The 25,526-nt window shown below is 43.9% G+C and overlaps 1 protein-coding gene across 7 annotated transcripts in view; it reads right to left on the reverse strand.

Annotated features, from left to right (window-relative positions):
* The window catches only part of RBM33 (RNA binding motif protein 33), a 117,843-nt gene that overhangs the window by 13,016 nt on the left and 79,301 nt on the right, over positions 1-25,526 (reverse strand). For 2 of the 7 annotated variants that reach the window (XM_028489519.2, XM_028489523.2), the window contains 6 exons: positions 23,734-23,866; positions 22,995-23,332; positions 21,026-21,301; positions 19,375-19,665; positions 15,542-16,177; positions 1,009-1,215 (listed from right to left, as the gene is read on the reverse strand). In XM_028489519.2, coding sequence (XP_028345320.1) covers positions 1,009-1,215; positions 15,542-16,177; positions 19,375-19,665; positions 21,026-21,301; positions 22,995-23,332; positions 23,734-23,866 — 1,881 coding nt within the window. Of the gene's footprint in view, positions 1-1,008; positions 1,219-15,532; positions 16,178-19,374; positions 19,666-21,025; positions 21,302-22,994; positions 23,333-23,733; positions 23,867-25,526 lie in introns of those variants that run through there. The other 5 variants (XM_024127972.3, XM_055084722.1, XM_028489520.2 and 2 more) reach the window with 4 other exon arrangements.

The raw sequence follows: 25,526 nt of genomic DNA on the forward strand, positions 1-25,526 counted from the left end.
CGCATACCCAGGGACAACACCTGGCTGAAGAAAATTTAGACTGGAGCAATTTTTAAAGAGTCTTTCTGAAGATATGACTTAATGTGTCTGTGCCTGTGCCACCTGCAGCAAAAATGTCCCAATTCTGTTTGTCCCTCTATCGTAAGGTATTTATGAGAAAATAAATCCAGACTAACTGAATTACTTCAAAGAGCTAGAATGGTCTTCAGGCTAAACTACTCCTTAATATCAACTGCAAGGCAAGCAGAGAGGATGCACTGGCAGAGTTCAGAGCTTCCTAGAAGAAACTCAGAGCAGGTATTGCTGCCCCTCTTCCACCCTAAGGTCATCAGGCAAGGGGCATCCGGCTTCTGCGCCAAGAGGGGACCTTGCTGTCAGGCAGAGAGGGGGGCCTTGGGAAAGCTACAAAGACACCCTCACCAGAAGCTGGGGGGGAGGTCCCCACCAGGACATGACGGGAACAAGGGGGACGCTCCTGTCCTCGGGAAGGTTAAATTCACAAGGGGTAATGGATGCCCACACCTCGTCTCCCACACTGAGCTCGGAGAAGGAAAACACCCCCTCGACCCCCAGAGTGGGGGAGCGAGGAGGGAAGAGCCGGGGGCGGGAGAGGCACTTTCTCGGGCACATACTTCACCCCCAAAGGCTTCCCACCTGCGAACTGGGCTGACGAGGAGGAAGCAGTCTCTGGAGGAGCGGCTGGCAGGGGAGGAAGGAGCACTGGGCTGGGCTCTGTGCAGGGCTGTCCCCAGAGCATAGCTCAGAGCTGCCCGAAATACCCGCAGCCTGGCTTTAGGGTGATTTCCCAGCATCGTACCACTAAAAAAGTCACAAGAGGAAAGCGCTTTTGTGAACACGTTAGCTTTCAAAGCCAGGGCGAAGGAAACTATGGTTCGTTTATCCACGATCTGAGCACTCCTGCTGTGCCAGGCACTCCCATCAGTGGGTTCACGGGGCTCTGGCGTCATGGCGCCACGCTCCTGGGACGGGGGCAGTAACAGGCAGTACCTTCTTGGCCGGGTGAATTCCTTGGATGCTCTTGATGCCTGGAGGGCCGGCTGAGTGCACGTGGGCCCCCACCGGAGGGTGCTGGGGCTGCTGAAGCGCCCCCTTGGTCAGCGTCACCTTGCGGGCAGGCTGCTGTCTCACTTCTGGGGGCTGAGGGAGCCGCTGAGGCTGGCCCTCCAGGTGAAAGAAGCCATCGCTCTCTCCTCCCTGCTGAAACCAAGGCAGCACGCTGGTCAGTCTCCGCACAAGCAGGCATCCCTCCCCAGCATCGGGGTCCACCTCGATCAGTGTTCAACTGAGAAGCAAAACCATCAAGCCTGCCATTTCACTAGGGCCACTAAGGAAATTTCTTATTTGACGGGTGTTTGGGTTTTAATAGTATTTTTCAAATTTAAAACTAAGATCTTTAATTACTGTATCCACTCAAGAGGTCTATAATTACTAAAGTAAGTGCTGTTGAGTTCAGTGAAATAGTGCTTGACTTTAAAAATACTTCATACTCGACATGCCTTTTCCATTTTCATGAGCATTCTTGCTAAAATCTGACAGTTTGTATAGGCAGTGGCTTTAAACTTTTAACTCCCATTCAAACCTGATGAAAGTGGGTCACCATTCTGACTCGCCCTGCTGTCCCCGGCGCTGGCTGTAATCCTGGGCGCGTCCCAGTGCCTTCCTCCCTGCAGACACAACCCTGGGCACTGGGGCTCCCCCAGAGCGCCCGCAGGCCGACAAGCACCCTGGTCGCCCCTCGTCCTCTGAGTCACAAGCACCCACACACAGGCTGGCCTCCGGCCTCAGCCCTGTTTGGAACAAGAGCAGACCAGCCAGGAATCCGAGAAACTGAATGAGGAAATTCTAGAAATGAAAGAGTTACTGGAGGCCCAGACAAGTCCTCCCCACATGGCTGACAGGGAACCGCGGGGGGGACGGCCAGAAGAAGAGCTGAGGAGGGGTCTGAGGGGGCAACCCACACACAGATCGCCGGCCAAGGGCGAGACACCGAGCGCCATCGATTCCTGAACGCTGGCTGACCACTAAGCTAGGCAGCAACAGGGCTGCCTCCCTAGGAGACCAGGCTAAGAGATGAAAAACCCAGGCCCAAATGGATCCTCTGGTGAATTCTATCAACTATTTAAGAAAGACAGACTCCCCATCTTACACAATCTGGTTCAGAGAACAGAAGTGGAGGGACAACTTTCCCACTCATTCTCTCAGACTTGTATTACCCTTTTACAAAAGTCAAAGACATCAAAATAAACAAAAGCCACAAAAGAGTATCCCTCATACATGTACACGAAAAAAATTCTCACCAAAACACTAGCAAACTAAATTCAGCAACACAGAAAACGAATCATACACCATAACCAAGTAAGATTTACCCCAGGAAAGCAAGGTTGGTTTAACGCTCAAAAATCAGTTATCAGACCACATCAGTAGAGGAAAAGACCACATGACCACCTGTACTGATACAGGAAAAGCACTCATAATAAAAATTTTCAATGAACTAGGAACAGAAGGGACAAATCAACCTGATAAAGGAAATCTACCAAAATCGACAGCTCACATCATGCTTCGTGTGAGACTAGTCAGGGGTATTCGACCTGCACGTTAGTCACCTGGGGAGCTCTCGGGTGTTAAGTGTTCCTGGGCTTTGACCCAGAACCATCCAATTAGACCCTCTGGAGCTGGAACCCAGATATGAGCATATTTTAAAGGCTCTTCCAGTGATGTTGTCCAGCCAGGGCTGAGGATGGCTGAACCAGGTGGGTCCCCCCATAATGTTCTGTGACTCTATAATGTCGGCTATAATTGCCTGAAATGTGATCCTGCTGGGAGTTATTCCAACCTGATGGAAGACTGTTCCCCAAATGAAAATGGAAGCACTATGGAAAGGCAGGCCATTCTGCAGGACCAGGATCCACATAAAGTCAGACTGCTTCTTGTGCTTCTTGAAACTTCTCCATTACATCTTTTATCCAAAAGGTGTGAGCAGGTACCCCAGCCAGGCAGGGATGGCCTATTCTCAGCACACAATTTTTCCAAGTTCTTATCTTGAAAAGCTATGTGAACACTCTTTGTATATGCTTGAAATTTTCTATACTAAAAAGCTGAAGGGCTTCCCTGGTGGCGCAGTGGTTGAGAGTCCGCCTGCTGATGCAGGGGACATGGGTTCGTGCCCCGGTCCGGGAAGATCCCACATGCCGCGGAGCGGCTGGGCTCGTGAGCCATGGCCGCTAAGCCTGTGTGTCTGGAGCCTGTGCTCCGCAACGGGAGAGGCCACAACAGTGAGAGGCCCGCATATCGAAAAAAGAAAAAAAAAATTGAAAAATTTAAGGATATACAATATTCCTATCTTTAAAAGCCAGTAATGCATCACTTACTAATATACCTAAAATCATATTGACATTATGTTAGTATAAGAGTCATAAATTCACTATTCAAGTGTTAAGTCTCACTGTTCTCAAAAACATCTTTTTACATGGGTTGACACTTCACACTAGCCCCCAGGTCCCACCAGAGGCTGTGCCATAGATGCAGGTGGCACTGGGTCACTAAATTCTCCACACAGCTCAGCTACCTAACAGTCTACTAACTGATTCTCCACCATCTACCTTTTTCATGAATGTGGATAAATGAACTGGCTATTATGTATGGTTAGCTCTCTGGGGAAAGTCTTCCATTTTACGGACTCCCTGGAAGCTCATCAGAGGAGGGCAAAGTCTATGGACACCTAGAGCATATGCCATTTTGTAAGGGTCTAGAGAAACCAGTGGCTTAGACTTTGGTGAGTCTGTTTTTGTTCACCAAGCCAAAATTCTCTATGCATATAGATGGCATTGAGATATTTACTGAATAAAACAATCAACGGTAGATCAGGCTTCTAAAAACTACGTAGTTCTGAACGTGCTATTAAAAAAAAAGATTACAGTATCAGGATACTAGGTTATAGCCACTGTCAATTAGTACATACGTATTTACTAAATGCCACTGTGATACTAAAAAGGCCAGCCTTCAGTTCAGCACTGATACTGGGTGCATCAGAAAACATACTGTCATGCTGTACAAATCGGTAATCAGCTGGTACATGTAGTCTAAAAGGAATGATGTCCATATATACAGTGGACAACATGGTGAATATCACTGCAGATATTTTCTTTAGCAACCCAGAGCTAAAAACGTAGATGATCTTTTAAAAAAAAAAAAAAAAAAAAAAAAAAAAAAAAAAAAAAGAAAGAAAGAGAAAAAGAAAAAGAAAGATAAAGAAAAAGAGAGAGAGAGAAAAAAAGGGAATTCCCTAGCCACCAGTGGTTAGGACTCTGTGCTTCCACGGCTGGGGGCCTGGGTTCAATCTCCGGTTGGGGAACTAATATCCCACAAGCCGTGAGGAGCGGCACCCCCCCCCCCAAAAAAAAAAAAGTAGATGATCTAGATAGTAAACTTTTATTTAAAAAGACGAGCTTGCACCAAAAGTAGGATATCTGCCTATTTTTAAGGTATACACTGTGTGTATGTATTTGGGTGATAAATATGTAACGCTGTGGTGACCTGATGATTTTTAAACTGGGGATTGAGAACAGAAACATTTAGTCAATAAACACCCCAAACAAAAATACTCTTTACCGCTATTTTGAGTTAAGAGACTGGTGATAATTTATGTCTGACAATATTAGGTGAGAGAAACACCCTGAAAAACAAAGTTCTAAACTTTTATTTTCCTTTCAAAACAAGTTTACGTTTTAAAGTAAGCTTGATTCCCATCTGCAGTTCAGAAATACAGGTACAGGTATCACAAAAAGCCTCTCCATTTAGGACTTTCTAAGAGATGGCCTGAGAAGACAGAGTAAACGACGCCTGTCATCAGAGTGCTTGCAGGTCTGGACCTCACCGCCTGGCGGTCTCCTCGCTCTGTCTGCATCTCATAAACTCACAAGCACGGTGAGAGCACCCCTACTCCTCCCCACCCGGGGAGCCTCAGCAGCCGCCAGCCTGACCCGCTCACTCGAGGGGGCCCCCAGCATGTCCAATCCTAAGGTTTCCCAGGCCACGTAACTGCTTTATTTTTCTTCACAGCATTAATCACCACTCACAGTCTTGTCACGCTCACAAGAATGGGAGCCCCACGGGGAGCACCGGTCACCACGGCATCCTCAGGACAGAGAAGAGGACCGAGCCCCGAGAAGGCAGACGACAGCACTTGGTGAGCCAACGATGAACAAGAAAGAGGGATGTTTCAGGCAGGGATTATGACAAAGGCCCAGCTTTGGGGAAAAACTGCTATCATCAGCTTACTGACAAGTGACGGGAAGGTCTGGGTAAGCTCTGGAGTTACTTATATTCAGGACAATGTTTTACAACTTCTACAGCCACAAATGATGTAATAAACTTTGTAGCACAAATTTCCAAGGCACTCTAGGCTCTCCATCGCCATGCTGAATGGCATCGTTCCGCATGCTCCACTCATGGGAAACGGATGGAGTTGTTTGCTGAATGTCTTCAATTTGACAAGCAGTACATACACTAGGGTCTGTGCAGAGACTGTTTTCCTTCAATCCCCCCCTCAAGGTAAATATTATTATTCTCACTTTGCAAATGAAAAACCCGAGATCCTTGGTCATACAGTAAGTGCTTTTAGGACTTCCTGCCTCAGTGGTTCCAAAGCATGGACTCCACACAACCTCGTAGGCAAAGAGCTTATACTAACATAACTATGTTTAGCAGGGTTGGAAACAAGGGGACGGACTAATCATCATTCAATGAAATCATTTTAAGGAAATGAAGGTTTACTATAATGCTCTGCGCTGACATTTTTCTGGAAACCATGCTGAGGACTCAAGGCTTAAATGTAAGTAATAAATTATTTCATTGTGTAAGAAAAGCAGATTTTTTTTTCAACTGAGAGAACAATTATTTTCTTTCAAATTAGCACAACGAAAAGCTAATTCTTAGCATAAATTTTAAATCCCAGTTATTCCGGTTAGCACTAGGCAACATTCAACCCACTCGCTTCTAGGCTGTGGCCAGAAACAGATTTTTTACACCTACTCTCACATACTCACAGACACAGAAAAAAGGTGAATGAGAACCAAGCCCAACTGAAGCCACCTATTTATTTAGAAGTCTTCTACAACTTGTGCATAGAGTTAACAGCACTGAAGGAGATCCCAAAATTATTAGTTATGTAAATTTTAAAATACTGTCGATTCAAATTAGGACTTTCAGAAACCTGAAAGTTTCATTAAAAACTTATTAAGTTACATTATCATCTTAATGTAAGGAAACAGCTAGTCATCTGTGGATGGCAGATTACATTCCATTCAAAGAAAGGAAATCCACTTTGCAAGTGCATTTCTCTAGGGTGGCACAGTTCCCTTTTAAATTCCTTACACAGCAGTGTGTTTAGACGAAGAGAAAAGAAATTTGGCCTGTCTTAGACCAACCTGGAAATATTTTCTTGGTTTTTTTCCTACAAATAATTATCTTTTAATGAATACTATAAAAATGTCTTTTGAGAGCAGTTTTTCTTAAATATAAAAGGCACTTCCTGAATTAAGTAAGCTTAGGGAACCCTTTTTATCGGCTTAATCGTTACAAAAAATGAGGTTTGTAGCCACCAACATCAGCATGACAAATTTATTTATAACAAATTGTTTAAATGTATAGATTAAAATGCCCATTGATGTTGTCAGGGTAGCCTGCAATTTGACAGATCAAATCTTATTTTCATTCTTAAACATCATGAAGAAGTGGTATCGCTGGCTCGCATTCACTAGTGAGCAAATTGATTAATCCCTCTCTATAGAAATCTCAACTCTTGATTACACCTATCACACGTTGAGCAGCATTATTCCAGAGTGACAACACTTGACAAATTCCCCAACCATTTTTCTCAGCCTTTGTGGCCCTGCTAGCTTGTATTAACCCTGATGAAAAATTAATTTTCCTTATCTTCTTCTAAACCCCAAAACCCAAACCCGCCAAACCGGCAACTCTTTCTGTAAAGGTATTTATGGAAAAAACCTCTACAAGATTGACTGCATGTCTTCAGGTGACACTGAATTAATTTCTGTACTCATGACAGACATTTGATACTCCATACTGAGAGGACAGATAACATTGTCGGGACACAGAGAAGGGCAGTGGTTAGGGTCCCAGGGCAGCCTCTTATGAATTCTCCTTTCGATAAGGCCTACTTCACTGTCATGGCAATGCAGCTGATCTGCCAGCCCACAGACCTCACAGAGCAGGTTTCTATTAACTACAGCAATGCTGGGCCTAGCCCTGTGATCTTCAGAAAGCTCACCCAGAATCTGGACAATAAATGATACGCATGCTCTACGAAGTTTCTAAACACAAATACATTTCATGCTCTAGCTTGTCTTTGAGACTACTACTTAAAGGAGAAAAGATAAAAGAAAATAAACAGGCTAATAACATTCTTATCCAGGCTCCTGTGTCAATTCCCTAATTCAACTGCTGCAATATGATATGAGGTGAGGACACTTCACATGTGCAGTGTCCATCTATTCTATGCAATGAATTATCCTTACATACGGCAAGCGTGCAAAACATGTAAAAGCAGCAACTTAAATCTAAAATGCTTCCTATAAAATTCCAGTGACAGGTCTACACGGGTTGAACTGAAACAAAATCCATAAGATTAAAGGGATCTCACAAGTGCTTGCTTGGGCTTCCTGAAGAAAAGAAGGATTCAACCGGTAGGTGCACCAGGATTTCGCCTTACGGTGATCACACGGCACAGTTATTCAAGTGCTCTCTCTCTCTCTCTCTCAACATTCTACCTTTCTGAAACTAGTTAGGTTTGGGGAATCTTTTAAAAGCAAAATTAATTGGCCTTTGGAGAAATATACCAAAGCCCTGAGCCTGTGAGGGGATCTGATGCCCCAGGATTCTCCAATTTCTACAGCACAGACCTACCAATCTAAAAAAAGGAAAGGACTGCTAGAAGGGAGACTGCGGTTCACCCAGCAGCAGGGGCCCATGAACTCTGGCTTCTCCAGCAAGAGCGCTCCCGTAGGGTTCTGAAGCTCCGGACTCTGGAAAGCGGACGCTTCCACTCTGCCCCGGATGGGCAGCTGGGAAGGACCTACTTTAGAGCGCTGGGCGACTTCCCGGCGCAGATGACGAGGCTCCTGTTCTTGGCAGCCGTTCGAAGTGAGGAGAGGGAAGTTACGCGAGACGCCGGAGAAGGCAGGTTCCTTTTCTGCTGGAGAAGGTGGGCTAGCAAATCCTGATTCCGGATTACAAGAGAATTATTTCTGATCTAACCACTTATTTCGCTCTGAAAGAAACACCATATGCCTAAAAACACCTATGAATTCACGTGCAGACAATTCTAATTCATTAAAACTGATTTCTGTCCTCTAATAAACAGTAGTCTATTTTGCCCAAATTTAGAGGTCAACATGTTTAAGAATGCTTAAAATGTCATGCCTCTAGAAGTTATCAATTCTTCCCACCAAAGTGTTTCAAAGCTCTTAAAAACATGATTTATGCACAGTAGCTTCTCCTCCAAAAGAAGATTCTAGAATATACATCTTATCAAACAAGCGATTAATCAAGACTCGTGCCCCATTTTTCTTCCTCTCTTATTTGCCTTTCGGCCATCTGACTGCTCATCAGCTCCTCTAACAGGGAAACGATCAGGCAACAAACGAGGCCCAACTACAACCAGCCACTTGGCCACTCTCCCCACCAGAGAGGAGAGGGATGGCAGGACGAGAGGGAACCAGGGGTCAGCAAGGTGGGAGTCTGGGCTCTCACCTCCTCGGACAGTGGTGCCTCCATGCCCACCCCCACTCCCTGTCCATCTGGGCAGGGCCTCTCCTGGCTCCCCTACCTGTGTCAAAGCAGCTTCTCTTACACTCAGCTTCCCAGAGGTGTTTCTCTATCACAAGCCCACTGCAGTTCTGTCCTTTACTACCCATTTCCAACTCACTTTCATCTGACTTGCTTTCTGCTCCTGGTCCTCCAGCACGGCATCAGCTCTTGGGTACTGCCCGAAACCACGGCCTCAAGTCAGCTTCCACCAGAAACCAATGAGTCAGGACAGTTGAGTCCTCCAGCCGTGGCCAGGCAGCTTGGCGAGTCACAGAATGACATCCACAATGTGAGCCTTGTTCTGCCTTGGCCTGGGACATGGGTCTCCCCAAGAATGAGTCATCACCACAGACTCATCAAACAGCAGCCAAATGTATGATACAATCGCATCTTGTAAACTGAATTAACAAGGATTAATGCTATTTTTGGTGTTCTCATACTCTGCTTACTAGTGTCATCTAAATGTCTACAATATACAGCTATTACTTTTATAATCAGAAGTACTGGGGGGCGGGGACGACACAACACTGTGTTAACTCCTCGGATATTTCCATAAAGAAACTGTAAACAATACCTGTATTTTTAAAGGGAGAAGCTACTTCTTTTCTCTATTATTTCAACAAATGTTTCTTAAATATTTATAATGTATTTGAGACAAAAAATGAACTGAAGCGGAAAACCCAGACACAGTCAGGAGCAGTGACTAGGAGACAGCTCCAGCAGTGGGCAGAGAAGGGCAGGGCGTGGCGGGGGCGGGCAGGTGCGGTGCCAAAAAGGGCGCAGTGTGAGTGTGGACGGAGCGGGGAGACCACTCTTGCTCGAGTGCTCTTGCACTCGAACTGCAAGAGCAAGGCGGCCAGACCACAGAACAACAGGGCACGTCCAGAGAACGGGAGGCCGCGAGGGTGACCACTTGTATCCCCAACCTGCGACTCCCTTCTCAGACTAGAGTCCCCGAAGACTGACAGATGACTCCAAGACCAGCACTTCTGTTTCTAGTGTCTGATACACAGTGTAAGAAACTCCTTATACTATTTTTGCAACTTCTCTGAAATTCAGATTACGTGTATCAAAATTAAACATCCTCCACTCCACAAAAAAAGATCAGGTATGCACACACCATCGCACTAGAGAAAATCTGAGAATAACTTTTGAGGAAGAGAAGAAATCTACAAATGCACACCAACCCCCAAAAGAAAGCTCACGCAAACAAATTGGGACCTTCTACGTGAAGCATTTTGACAGCCTTTTAAAAGTAAAATACAAGAGTATCACGGCTGGACAGCTGGCTTTCCTGCTGAGGCATTCTGTGCTTCTCCCATTTCTCTGTGTGGCCAGCAGAACAAAGGGCTCTTTACTTAATTTGCTGCCAAATTCTTAAAATTTTCATGACCTCAATTAGAATAAAGCAGCTGAATTCAGAATATGCTTTCGTTTTCTTCAAGAACACTGTAAGAACACACTTTTTCTGCCTTTAACTAAAAGGGTAGTAACATCTACTGAGCCACTGCCATGTGCCCAAGCACTGTGCCACTCATCTCACCTATGTCACGACAGTTAACCCTCACAGCCACCCTGGGAGAAGCTTAGCCTCATTCTGAGGAGGACACGGGTTCATCTGGGCCAGGTAACCGGATACAAACATCGCAAAGATTCCCCATTTCCCCTAAACTGGAAGACAGAGCTGCAGGCCTGATTAAATTCCCGAATAAACAAATTTTGCATGGCACTTGCTAGTCCTAATTCTTTTTTCTGGTGTTTAATCACAAAACATGGCTGAGAACGATTATACTAAGTTTACACTAAGTAAACATTTTACATTTTTATATACGCTCTGTTATTACCTGAAGAGTTTTTCTGGATTACGTATTGGTTATGAGTGAAATTATGACTGGGGGCAGGGGGGCACGGCAGGCTGCACAGCTTGTGGGATCTTTGTTCCCCAACCAGGGACTGAACCCAGGCCCTCGTCAGTGAAAGCATGGAGTCCTAACCACTGGATCACCAGGGAATTTCGGAAATTATGATTTAACAAGATTGCTCTTTTGGTTTCTGAAAATTAAATACTTAAAAGTAGCTTTCTGGGCTTCCCGGGTGGCGCAGGGGTTGCGAGTCCGCCTGCCGATGCAGGGGACACGGGGTCGTGCCCCGGTCCGGGAAGATCCCACGTGCCGCGGAGCGGCTGGGCCCGTGAGCCACGGCCGCTGAGCCTGCGCGTCTGGAGCCTGTGCTCCGCAACGGGAGAGGCCACAACAGTGAGAGGCCTGCGTACCGCAAAAAAAAAAAAGGCTTTCTGAGAAATGAGCAAATGGAGACTATTCCTATGTGTTAAATAATAAAAAGAGAACCATTCCATCAAATAAAATTAACTAGATTACTTATATAAATAATATTCAGGGAGGCACATGAAATTTTAGAAGCAATATTTACCAACATTTAACACTCTTTATAAGTAGCATTAATTTGTTCCTTTTTAAATCTCACCCAACAAATCCAGACAATATAAATGGGAAAAAACTAAAATTGACAAAGAGATTGATTAGCCTCATAACAAAAGGTCCCTTTAAATTTCAAATTCCCTCAATGATTTCAATTTTAAATAGAAAATCTGATCTACTTTGATTTACATAGAAATGTTCAAAGACACATTTCTAGCACACAGCTAGTCACAGCTACACTCAGCCGGGTACACCGTCCCTCGCTCTAACTTACCATACCAGGCTACTCCACACAGGCTCCCGAACAGGCATGATGAAAACCCAGCCGCTCCCCGGTCCTGACCCCACAGCTGATACCCCTCACCAGTCAGGGTGCTGTGGCACACCTCGAAACGCTTCTCAACATACTCTGCAGCCAGTCACTACCAACTGGGGTTGGCAAGCAAAATCACCCCCTTATCCTAGAAGCCCCCCTTAAAAAACTCACTGGAAAAAGTAGACTACTCTCCCTAATCTAGAACTAAGAAACACAGGAGGAAAAGGAGCAGCAGAAATAGCTATTATAAATAATGGTAGGGCTTCCCTGGTGGCGCAGTGGTTGCGCGTCCGCCTGCCGATGCAGGGCAGCCGGGTTCGCGCCCCGGTCCGGGAGGATCCCACGTGCCGCGGAGCGGCTGGGCCCGTGAGCCATGGCCGCTGGGCCTGCGCGTCCGGAGCCTGTGCTCCGCAACGGGAGGGGCCACAACAGAGGGAGGCCCGCGTACCACAAAAAAAAAAAAAGGTAAAAAGCACAGGATTTAGAAGCCTCACTCTACCAGTTAGTAGCTGAGTGGCCCTGGGCTACTATCTGAGACTCAACTTACTTACCTATGAAATGGCAATAATAGATCTAACTCATAAGGATGCTGTGAAAACATGCTAACACCTGATAAACAGTAGCTACTACCTATTACGCGGCATAAAATCAGGGAATGTATTTCTAGAAGGGGCCTTAGGAGCATTCCAAAAAGAAAATGGACATTTATAAAGCACCTTCTACGTGTTAGAAAGGGTCCCCAAGACAATAAATAATAGACAAGCATCCAGCCCCGGGTCTTCCTCAAACACAGCCACATGGTTTTCACCTCACCACACCCTCCTGGTGACCGAGGGCCCTCAACCTCCACGCCCCACACAGGAGCTTCGGAACGGCATGATGCCAAGACGGCCCCCGAAGAAAGTGAGGTACTACTCTGTGAGCTACAAACCCAGACCAGACCCTGGTCAGGGACTGTGTGAGAACCAACACCAAGAAAGACTTTTCATACGTTCTTTTTGAAAATGCTTCCCATGTCCGTAATGCATTAGCTCTAACAAAGAGGAACAAGATAAAAAGACTAGAAATTCTCCTTCGATGATCAGTATGCATTAAAATCACTTTGAAGATAGTATAATTAATGAAAGGGCAGACTGAAAAACCTATAGTCTTAAGACTCAGGCTCTTTCTTTCACCTTTCAAAAAACCCAATTTAATAAAATCCAAAGATAAATTATTTAATTACAGATAATGAAATATGGAAAATGACAAAAGAGAAGACCTTATTGATTCACACTTGCCTCACAGGTAAAAGTTCGCCTAAAGAAACCTAATTTAAGCTGTAATATATTTTCAATTTGTACACCAGAATAAGACTGCCAAGAAAATTCTGCTTTCCTAAGAATCCTGTAGATTCATTTTTTTACTGTGATCACCACCAGAGCACAACTTCTAGAACAGCACTATGTACTGCGACAGTCCTGCGTCCTGTCTGAAGACCAACTACTGGAACGAGGAGACCACGGAGTGCAAAGGATAGTTTAGTTAATACATTCGATGCCAGTTTAGGTTAGAAAAAAGTGAAAGAAATCAAACTGACTCTCTGAAAAGTAAATTTCTCTAGAAAAGCTTATAAATAGAATATCTATTGTACTTCTGCACTAACAGAATGTGACGAAGTCCTGGGCTCATAGCAAAATACAAGAACGTGAACTGACAATGAAATGCTTTTATTAAACAAGTACCTATAAACCGGAAATGCATAAATAAAATTCTGCACAGGTACGATATACAAGTCAATCCTCCCAGATGCTAAGCCCCTGTCAGACCCTCACCAGGGTGGCTGGTTCAGCTCCAGGCACACAACAAACACAGCCCTGGGCATTAATGCCATGGTACATGAAAGGAGAGAAGGCCCAGCAGGGACACAAATAAAAGGAAAAATGAGAGCATACTTAGCACTTACAAGAACTGTCTCCTTTTTGCACAATGGGTATGTTACAAATAGTTCCTACCCACCAAAAAAAAACCACACACAAGAACCCAGGCCATTATGGAAACACTGTCTGTTCTGATTCAGAGAGATACAAACAAACAGGAGACATTTATCCTCTGATAAGGTGAAAGCTGCCAACATGCTATTGGGAGGAATTATTGGAATAAATCCTAATATACAGAATATGTTGGTTAATTAACTTAATTAAAAAGGGAGCTAAAAAACCATTTCAAAGTTTGGCAGACAGATATTTTCATGTAAAATTCTTCTGTTGTTTTCCTGTGTATTGTAAAATTATATAGCATGATTTTGGAATATGGTCTGATATAAAAGCTATATTTTTTCCACTGGAGAAAAAAGATAGCAAAAATTGAGGTAGATAAATTCTGCTGAAGTAGATAAATTCGTTAGCTGCAGGCTGCCTGTGGACAGCAGAGCCGCGCCCCGCACCTCCTAGTCTGCCGGAGCCCAGAGTGCCCAGGCCCACACTGCACCACTGGCGGCTGCCCAGGGAAAAGGCCTATTCCCAAACCATCGCCCCGCGGCCCAGCCTCAGAAGTTTCTAACTCAAGTAAAAAAATGAGACACCGACAAAGTATGATTAAAACACGGTCAAAAGCAAAAAGGCCACACAGACACCGGGAACTGATGAACACTTGGGTCTTCGCCTGAAGATGATAAATTCATACAATATTTAAACAATCTGATATAATACAGGCCATCTACTTATCAACGTTCTGAATCACAATGAACGGAGGTGAGAAACAACAGATTTGCTCTATCACAAATTTCCTTATGGCATGTGAAAAACGTCACACCTTGGTCTACAAACCTAGAGACAAAAGCAATTAAAACTCAAGCAATTAAGCAGCTAACGAGGAGCTGCCCTCAACCCAGCGCAGCAAACAACTCCTGCCCGCTCCCAGCGGGGCTGCTCTCCCCGGGTGACCTGAGAGTTAGAAGTCCTTTTCTTTTTTTAACTGTACACATTTTGTGGTTTTAAAAGTAATCATCTGCAGCCGGTTTGCTCTAAGAGCCCGTGTCTTACGGTTCTCCCCCTTCTTCCCCAGTTTGTAACACAAATTGCACACAACAGGGAGCTGCGACAGAGACTACGACAGTTACTCGGGCCAAAGAGAGTCTGTTGCAGAATCCATTATAATTAAAGCAAGAGATGAGTGCCACCTTCTATAATAAATAAAGACTATACGGCAGAATTAATAAGGAAGCAAGTATTCTACAGACGCTGACGGGAGAATCTCCTGCAATGGGAATCTATCTGCAGCAACTCTGTTTAGTTTAAATACTGAATTTATCCAAACTGCAATTACTGTGCTTTACTGAAAATGCTCTAAAATGGGCACTGTTCTGAGGTGAAGAAAGAAATGAGGGGTGGCCCACTTCTGAAAGCACATGGTAGGATCGCACATGATTTCACTTTAGAATACCGTCAATCCCTTTTTCCCTCAAATGGGGGCGGGGTGGTGGACAATTAGCTTGAACTGGAAGACGAGAAACAGTCTTTGAAACAACGCTGCTTAAGAGCAACACACACACTGCCCCCCCCGCCCCCCGCTGCCATAGATGCTGCTCCCTGAACCTAAAGCTACACACAACAAATTATGCGTTCTGTGGTAAAGGAAATTTTATTTTTAAAACAAACTTGATGATTCTAGCATAAATTATCTATAAAAAGAAGCTAAAACTGAGAAACGTCTAATTTAGGAACTGTCACACTGGTTTTTCACTAAGACTCAAGAGACAACTGAAACATGGGTCCCAACTGGAAGCAGGACTGAAACAACAATTCTTACACCAGCTTCAAGCGGGGAGCCTCAGAGGCTGGTGCGCATGGTTCTAAGACAGGCAACTTCACTTCCCCTCCTTCCAAAATCCTCTCTGGGAGTTAGGACATACTAAGTGAAACATAGATTCCAAGAGGCACTGGTGACCTCGTCAACTTACCCCGCCTGACAACTTAATCACCCTGACCTTGGAGCTGACGTGCGGCCCGTCTCCGCCACCGCTGTTGGCCCGGTGCATGACAGTCCTTTTCGCGCCAGGCTTGGCCTCCGGGGGCCGGCCCTGGAGGGACGCGGCTCGAGCAGTTTGTGAGGGGGGTGGCGGCCCCTCCCCGTCTGCAGGCTTTACCTGCAGGACTCTGTGCTGAGCTGGACACTGAGGTATGGTTCTGGCCTGTCTCAAATGTTTCAGTGGTTTCATCTGCTGTCCTTGATACTGCGTGTTAGCACCAGATGGCACAAAACTGGATGTTTTGGGTGGAACGTTTGAAACAGTGGCCTCTTGGTTTTTCACGAGAAGTCTGTTTTTCACATGCGGTCTGACCTGGGCCCCCGGGAAGGGTAACGGCGGGCTCCCATTGGCGGGCGACGGCGCCGACAGCTGCTCTTCCTGCCCGGCCAGGGCTGGCGGGGGGCAGAGCTGCTGCTGCTGTGCCAGCCTCTCGAGCAGCTCCTTCTTCCTGGCGCCCGCCTGCTGCTGCCGCCGCAGCTCCTTCTGCTTCAGGATCTCTTCCCGGAGGCGCTTCTGTTCTTCTATCTTTAAGCGGTATAACCTCGTTTCTTCATCTTCATCAGGAAACTGAAGCAGAAAACACGCACGGTTTACTTTAGAGTACAAGGCTACGTGATGGTTCCAGTCTGTTTCAGCAAACTTAAGAAAAGGCACTTTCTAACAACCCTTTAATTCAGGATTTGAAAGAAGCCATTCAAAATCTGCTTACAGACTTTCAGTATAACTCCTTCCCCTGGGGAGGGAAAAAAAAAATGACACAGCTAAAGCTAACTTGGAAAATCTTATCAGAATATTAAAAATGAAATAACGTAAATTTCCACTCATTTACAACTCTGAAACCAATTAAACTCTTCATTTAAGATATCAAAATACGTTTGAAACGGAAACCGCAACAGTAGGGAGGGCCTCGCTGTCACACAGGTTTTATCTGGCTCTCCTCTGACGAACCAACAAAAGGTGGGGTGTAAATGACCTGAAAGGGCCTGATTAGAACTATTGATTTTTCGTACAGAATTTTCAGCCTGATCTCAAACTCATCTGTCACAGAATAACTGCTTATAATGAACAGCACAAGTCAATCTCTCTGACCTTGAACTCATGCACTCTCCTCAGAATCAAAATGCTGCCAATTGCAGTATTGGAATATTAGTGGCATATAAAAGGAATGCCTTTAATATGCCAGTCCCAAACCATTCTGAAAGTCTATCAGAAGAATCTTTGTAAAAGTCCAATCATTTTCTTAAAAAAAGCATCCAAAGAGGGAAGTTTATTAAAAGTTTAGCATTTGTTTAAAATTGTAATAATTTTCTTAAAAAAGGTCATAGATATCATCACTCACAGATCCTTTGCAAAAGAATATAATAGGATTTATTCTATCTAGAATTCAGCTGTTAACAAATAAACCTTAGAAGTTAGGAATTATAAGACCAAAACGTAGCTGAAGCGTTGGCTGGTGCCCCCGGAGCCCGTGCACTTCACCTACAAGACACAGAGCCAAGCCCCCTCCCCTCATTGGGGCTTGCTTGTCATTTTAGAAGCAATCTTGATCAACTCAGTCACCTAACTTCAAAGTCTAGGACAGACCTGAAACAGCAAGTCTGAAGTTGGATGAGGGCTACACAGAGCTAGAAGTGACATTAAGGGGAAGACAGAAAAACAGAAGTTCAAAAAGTACAGGGGCCAGGGCATTCTGGGGAAATAGTAACAGGTCCAGAGGGCCCACTGTTTCAAATGCAAGAATAATTAATATTCACTAGGATTTTTCCCCATGTAATCAAAAAAGAGTTAAACTATGTTTAAGAATATAGGTAGAAATACTTCTAAATAGATTTGTCCTTCATTATATCATTACCAATTGGGTGAATGTAAGAAGATAAACCACACTTACCTAATAAGCAAAACAAACGGAAGATTTTTAAAAATAAAACTTTACTCCTGGTCCCATTCTATGTGCACAGAAAATTAAAAGCAAACAAATTAAGACACGCACCACTTACACTATGGCCACCTGCAAGTTCCACTTCACGCACAAAGCATCCATTTTATTCTACAGAAGACTTCTTCAGAAGCCTGCTTATTAAATCAACTATTATGAAAGGGACAGACAAACGTGGCTAGCGGTATGCCTAAAAAGTCACTTTTCTCATTTTATTTAGCCACTGTTACTATAAAAGTGTATGTGACTTCATTTTTGAGCCAAATCCATTTATACATATGAGTTAGGAGCCAGCTATATAAACTAAAAGCCGGATAAAATTTTTAGCAATGATTTCTTTTTATAAACTATCCCAATCCCGCTTGTAAATCTACATGATTTTTTCATATATTGATTTTAAAACCGAAGTGTCACCCTTTTTCTAATAAGATGTTATTAAACGTTAACTCAGTATTTTCAATTTATACTTACATTTCTGACTTGGAAACATTACATTACAGCTGCTATAATAATTTATTAGAAGACAATCTGAACACCCCCCCCCGCAATTTAACTGATTGAAAGGCAAAAACCAGTTAACGCTTGTTTTTATTATGATTAAGGGCTTATATTCTCATCTAAGGAAACTCTGTGCCATTATTTTATACATAAAGTTAATAGATATACTTGCTTATTACATTATATATATTATTATTAACGTAACTTCCAGGTACTGGTCTCTTACCACATCTCAGGCACATACACCCAATAGTTAAGGAAACTGAGGCTTGGGATAAGTGAAGTAACTGGCTCAGAGCCGCACTGCTAGCGACGGTGGATCATTCCAAGGCCGTATTCTAACCTGTGCTACACTAGCTGCCTATGCTTCATTAGAACCTACATTATACAGATACTGTCCAACTTTTATATCTATAATTCCAGGGAACAGCCCACAATGGAATCCTGACTTCAGGGAAGCATTAGACAAGCACATTCACTTCTTTTACAGGAGACCAAGGGCCTCAGGGGGTTTGTCTCGGGCATAAATTTTACTGACGTAAAGAAATTTTTTTAAAAAAATGCAAAAGTTCGTGACTAATACTGCATTAACACTGAACTGCCTCTAAGCAAACATAACCAAGTGGCCAAAACTAAACCAAGGTACAAATAACATCTCAACTGGAAATCACGTAGAATACTGACTTGCATTTATTATTTATTCTTTTACAACATTTATAACCTATTTAGAAATCAGCAATAATATACACAATTCAGAACAAAACACCCCTCCCCATCTTACTTAAAGGTCCAAACTGGTCCCACCTTCTACAAGTTCACAGTGTAAAACCAGAAAAGCCACAGGAACATAAGAGTAGACGTAAGGGGTCAGCTAACTACGGCCCATGAGCCCATCTGGTCCAACACTTCACTTTGTCGTAAAGTGCTACCAAAACACAGCCATGCCCATTGATGTAAGACTGTCTATGATTGCTTTTGTGATAAAACAGCAGAGTTGAGTAATTCTGAGAGACAATTTGGACTATAAAACCTAAAATATTTATTATCTGGGACCTTCAGAGAAACAGGTGGTTAAGATCCCTGATAGACACGGATTCTGTAACACACAACTGTAACTGTGTAAATATATAAATACAATCTGATATAGTACCAGTGAGAATGAAAGTGTATCTCATATGAATACGGCTGTTAGGTTACAAGAAGGTGGGAAGATTCTGTGAAGAACTCACTGGGTGAGAGTGAACTGAGGTAAGAGGTACAGACCTTGACTGTAAGGTCTCCCTGTTTGAGACCAAACATTACGTTTCAATTAGAAAAAGAAAAGTCCTACCTCTGGTTCTGCTTTTGCTTCCTCTTTAGGCCGGCTCACGGGGCTGACTGGCTTGACTTTCACATCGGCCTTCCCGTGCGCGGTAGTCCTGGGCCCCAGCCCGGGCCTCGTGGGCGGTGACGTGCTGATAATAGGCTTCACTTGAGCCGCTGGTGTGGAGGAGCAGCGACTGTTACTCATTTCTATAACGTGTGACGGTGCTATTGGTAATTCACGCAAATTACTGTTTCTTGGAGCAGTTGGCTGCATTTGCTGCATTGGTCGTTTGGTTACATTCTGAGAAGTTGTGTTCTATCATCACAGGAAGAAAGAAATTCTAATTACAACTGGAAACTTGGGAGAAGAAACATAAAAAGGCACGTTAGATGAAAATACTTTTAAAAATCATTCTAACTGAATAAGTGACTTCTTCTCCTTTCGGGGGCAGATACCTTCCTGTTGGTAAACATTTTTTTCCTGCATAAATGCTTCCTGCTCTACATAGTAACATACCCTTACTGATAAGGGCTGGGCCTGGGAAAGGTACCATACCTGCCTACAGACAGGTTCCTCTTTACGGATATTACACCAGGTGACTTACAGGATGGGGACAAACATTTTTAACAGAATCAACAGTGCAACAAGGACTCCCGCACAAGGAGTCAGCTGGGTTAATGGCACCACCACTGTCAATGGGTCCCCTAAATTGAGGGTAGAACAAAGAAAGAACGAAGCATTAAGTTAGTGCCCTAAGAAAAAGGAGAAAGATGCCCAAAGCTCTCATCGGGGAGGAGACCGTCAAGTCATGTTCACCCTGAGGATTCCTAAGAGACCCAACGCCTAGAGGAGTGTGCAGATCTGTGAGATGGCTGGGGGAGGACTGCATTCCACGGCTGCTCAGCTCAAGACTGGGGGTGTCGTCTGCCACTGTTCTTACAAAATGAAGCCCAGGTTACAAAGCACCCTCTTTCCAGATCTAGAAATTCTTTCTTACTTCTTACATCATTTTAGTCTCAATGTTACTTTAAGAAACAAAGAGGCAGGTATGAAAAAAACTGAGATTAAAAGTAGGTAAGTGACATGCTTGAAGCTCAAGGTCAAAAGGACCAGTATTAAAGGGAAAACTCAACTATCTCACCTTACAGCCTGGAACTCTGACCCTGAGACTCTTTACAGGGTTAGTTATTTAATGGAGGGTAAGACAGGAACCATGACTAGTCTTTGATTTTTAAAGCGACACGCATCTCCCAGTCTCTTTCAATGCAGGACAAGCCACATGTCTGCTGATGGTACTCGAGAGCGTAACCTCACAAGTCAATGCATTTCATCCCCCCACGATTAACTATAAGCTCCATGAAGGCAGGAAATGCGTCTCTCTCATTCACTGCTGTATTCCCAGGAACCACAGTAGTGCCTGACAACAAAAGATATTCAAGAAATTCTTCCTGAATTCATTTACTTGTGCATTCATCGCCCAAGGAGACAGACAGAATCTCAGTACCAAGTAATTAGCCACCGGCAAAGGTAGAATGATTATCACCCAAAACTACTTTCTCAAGTTATGCGTCAATTACTAAGGCCATCTCGCACTACAGGAGGATCTATCTGATACACAAGGCCCCACGACATAAAAGGTGCCCCCGGAAGACAGCTGAGGACACTGGACACTTACATGCCTTAGCCCCTGGCGCTGGGGGCACTGCGTCCGACTGCTGTTTGGCTGAGGCGGCCCCGTCTGCATGTGAGGCCTGAACTGGGGCTGAGCCACGGGCATCAGGGGCGGGGGAGGAACAGAGAGGTGGTGGTGCTGGTGCTGGTGCTGGTGCTGGTGCGGGTGCGGCGGCGGCGGCGGCGGCGGCTGGTGCTGCGAGGGTGGCTGGAGCGGGGGCGGGAGCGGGGGCTGCTGCTGGGGCTGTGGGGGAGGCGGCAGAGGGGGATGCAGGGGCCCCTTCCAGGCCAAAAAGAGAGAAGCAACAGTTTATCATGTACGTACTGCTCGTGTTCCAATTCAGCCATTTCCTTAAAAACCCCAACACCAGAAAGAAGCTTCAAGGGGCACTAAAATTTCATTTTAGATTTGTTGATGAAGCTGATACTATCTTCTTTTTTTTTTTTTTTTCCTGCGGTACGCGGGCCTCTCACTGCCGCGGCCTCTCCCGCTGCGGAGCACAGGCTCCGGACGCGCAGGCTCAGCGGCCATGGCTCACGGGCCCAGCCGCTCCGCGGCATGTGGGATCTTCCCGGACCGGGGCACGAACCCGCGTCCCCTGCATCGGCAGGCGGACTCTCAACCACCGCGCCACCAGGGAAGCCCGTGATACTATCTTAAATGCAGTGATAAGCCAAAAGCTACTACCCTGCATTTTATATCTGCCCTAAATCCTTTAGATTCTGAAATTCCAGGAATTTATCCTAAGGAAATAACTAAGGATGTGAGCAAACACAATCTCAAGGATGTTTCCTACAGCACTGTTTCTAACACCCAAGGACTGAAACCAATAAACATGTGCCAGAAATACTGACAGCCGTAAAACGTCAACTCGTGCAGTGTTTTCAAATGCCGTGGTGAAAGAGAACTCATCACCATGAGAAGACGGTAATAACATGTTAACTGGGAAAAGAAACCATCATGATGAGGATGCAAGCACTAAAGAGACTGAAAGACATGTGCACCCAAATGTTAGTGATAACTTTCTAGATGGTGGGAGGGCTTCATTTCCTTTTCAAATTCCTATCTATACTTATTTCTGCAACGCAGATGTAGTAATTATATATCTATTATATGATATTGTATTATATATATATTTATATATATATATATACACACACACACACACACACACACACACACACACACACACACACACATTTATATATATTTTGGTTGTGTGGAGCAGCTTGTGGGATCTTACTTCCCCGACAAGGGATTGAACCCGCACCCTCGGCAGTGAAATCAGAGTCCTAATCACTGGACCGCCAGGAAATTCCCAAATTATATTTTTTTAATAAAAAGAAAAAAACATTTTATCCTACTGTAACACCTTATATAATAACCATTTTCCTGTTCTTACTTTAGGTACATATTCTACGTGTTTCTAAATAATCGGTTCAAGCACATCATCCTTACATACCTTAACAGGAAACTTAAAACACAAGAAAAAACATACTGGGTAAGAGAGGTATCAGACTCAAGGCAGCTGATGAAACAGAAAACACCAGCAGAGGGCACTCAAATCTCTCAAATAATGAGGGTGCAGCAACCCTTTTTTTCCCCACTACATATTGCAGGAACATAATTTGACAAAGAACCTTATTTTCTGTTAACCTTTTAAGAATCTTGCAATGATAAGCAAAGGTATTATCAAAACATGCCCTAATTTCATTAGCAGTGTCTAGTATATCCTTTACAAAATCTTACTACTGAATTTTTTCATTTCCCAAAAAATGACAATCACTTTCTCCATTTCTCCGATGATTAAGGAGATAAGCAATATTGTTAAGGAAGTTGTCTTTAATAAAGAGCACATTTAAGTTTAACACCCTTGTTCTTTAAATAATCTCCACATCTTGGCAGACTAGAATAAAAATGTGAAAGGTTTTAACTTGAATTCTGAAACACAAAACCAGCCCCTGACGCCTACCTGAAGGTTAGGCTGTGTGTGGGCGGGCAGGAACGGCTGTCCTGGGCCGGGCAGGAAGGGCTGTCGAGGAGGGATGAACGGCCGTGCTGCTGCGGACCCTGGCTGGCTGAAGTGCAGAATCCCCACCGGCCCTGGCGGCTGCAGCGCTGGCCTCACGGGCCTCTCTCTGGGGAACACAGGCTGCTGTCCTTGCTGATTAAACGCTGGTCCAGGCTGGGTGAATGGTAAGGGACTGGGAGTGGGCACAGGGTGACCACTGCTAAGAAGCGTGGGAGGAGGCGGCGGGGGAGGGGGACTTCGCTGTTCCAGAAAGAGATGGCTCGGGAACCTTGGTTCACCTGAAACGGAAGGGCGTTGCAACGTTATTGCCCTCTGGTCACACAGAACACACACTTCACAGAAATCAATTTTACGTACTGTCTTACTATGGACGAAAATTACAAGAGGTGGCTGGGCGTGAATGTCTGAAAAGAATTCTACATTTTGCCTCTTATTTCTAGATTGCTTCATTAGTCATTTTCTATAGATGACTTCCTCCTTTGTATGAGATTTTCACATTTCAGATACCAATACTGTCCAATTTTAGCATCTGAAATGACACAGGCAGAAGGGCTACAGGACAAAAATCTGACACTCTTAACAAACTCTCCTAGGGGAGCTAAACACCGTTTAAAACATAAGCATGTTCAGGCACGTCGCCCCACGCGGCTTTGCTCTGTTACTCTGCGCCATCCTTTACCTCCTAAGAAGAAAGGGTCTCGCTCCTGGGGAGGCGGCGGGGCCCTCCACTGGTCCTGAAGAGGAAGCCGCGGGGGCTGGCTGAAACTGTTGGGAACAGGTCCAGGTGTGTGCTGTGGGAACTCTGGAGGGCCCTAAAGCACAGCAGGAAAACAGGGTGGAAGGCGGGAAAATAAACGGTAGTTTTCAGAAAGGTGTACATGTTTTAAGTTTTCCTCTGCAAACGTCAAGGAACTTATCTCCTGAAGCCGCCACCCCCGTACACACCCGTACACACACACACACACACACACACACACACACACACACACACAAAAAACCTCATGTTACAAAATAGGTGATTCTGCCATAATGAAACAGTCAAATGTCAAAATGCGGCATCTAAAAATTAATTCAATGTTTTAACAGCACTACAAAACCAAAAGAATATTATTTTGAAGCTTACTGAAATCCATGCAATTACTGAGCTTCCTGCCCATTAATCCAAAGGACTAAGTGCCTACTTTCAGTGTTCCTGACACTCATCTTCTCAAACATGCTATTCTTCGCTACCTTTTTCACACAACCATAAGCCACAGCTATGAAGCTGCTTTATTTCAAAAGAAGAAAAAGAAACTGAATGTGTACCATAACAAAAATCAGCAATCTCTGACGAAACAGAAAAATGTGAAATGTTTAAGAAACCACATTACTACAAAAGAAATAATACAGTCAGATTCCACTGGCTAAAAATTCTGAACTCTTAAAACAGATTACCATTTTTCAATAACCGCAGGTTACCAGTAGAACTTTACAAAGAAATTAAAATTACTTCACTTTTTAGCCAATATTTTATAATAACTTTAAATGGAGTATAATCTATAAACATTTTGAATCACTACGTTGTACACCTGAAACTAATACTGTAAATCAACTATACCTCAATTTTGAAAAATTACTTCATTTTTCAGTTGGCCTTTCAAGCACTTATGGAGATTCTTTTAAAACACATTTACTTAAGAAAGCCTCACAACTTTTTTCACTTCTTTATCCAGAAATTCATTGATTATACATACTGTATCATCAAAATAATATTCATTTAATAACACCTCATTCTTTGAAGTATTTCTCAACTTTCAAAAACGACACTTCTTTCTCATAAACTTAAAATTCTAATGACTTTTCTGTCATTTTATTACAAATTAGCTGTTCTTTCTAAATGTGACATCATATTATAACACTGAAAATGCTTCTGCAAACTACATTTGCCTTCCTTCTCTCTTTAAAGGTCTGCTCTACCCATAGTGTTGTAAGAATAATGCAAAATGAACACAATAAACACCACAAACCCATATGACCACTGGCTATATAACATTAACGAAATTAGATTTACACACAAATATTACATCTTCATAAAAACACATGGTACTGAAACATATGGATCAGAAAGTTGCAAAGCTTAAATTCTTGTAGTCTGTGTCTATCAGTTTAGATGAAATCAAGGGTATTCTCACCTCACCAGTGTTTGACATCTGACATTAGGGAACATCACTTCTCACTCTAGATAAAGGCATCATTTAAGATACAACTGAAGCAAACAACATCAGAGAAATGTTGGCTTTATAACTGAGAATACATACTGTATACACTCATACTAAACCATAAAGCTTTTTACCCCTAATAAATGTATATATTTTATGGCAATGTTTATTTGAGACTTTACTAATATGATGCTTTGATATGGATATTCTTCAATATTTACTATTTTTTACTATGGTAATAATACACTAGAAAAACACATTTCTAATAGCATCG

Source organism: Physeter macrocephalus, chromosome 5 (assembly GCF_002837175.3).
Source record: "Physeter macrocephalus isolate SW-GA chromosome 5, ASM283717v5, whole genome shotgun sequence".
In the NCBI taxonomy this organism is placed as follows: domain Eukaryota; kingdom Metazoa; phylum Chordata; class Mammalia; order Artiodactyla; family Physeteridae; genus Physeter; species Physeter macrocephalus.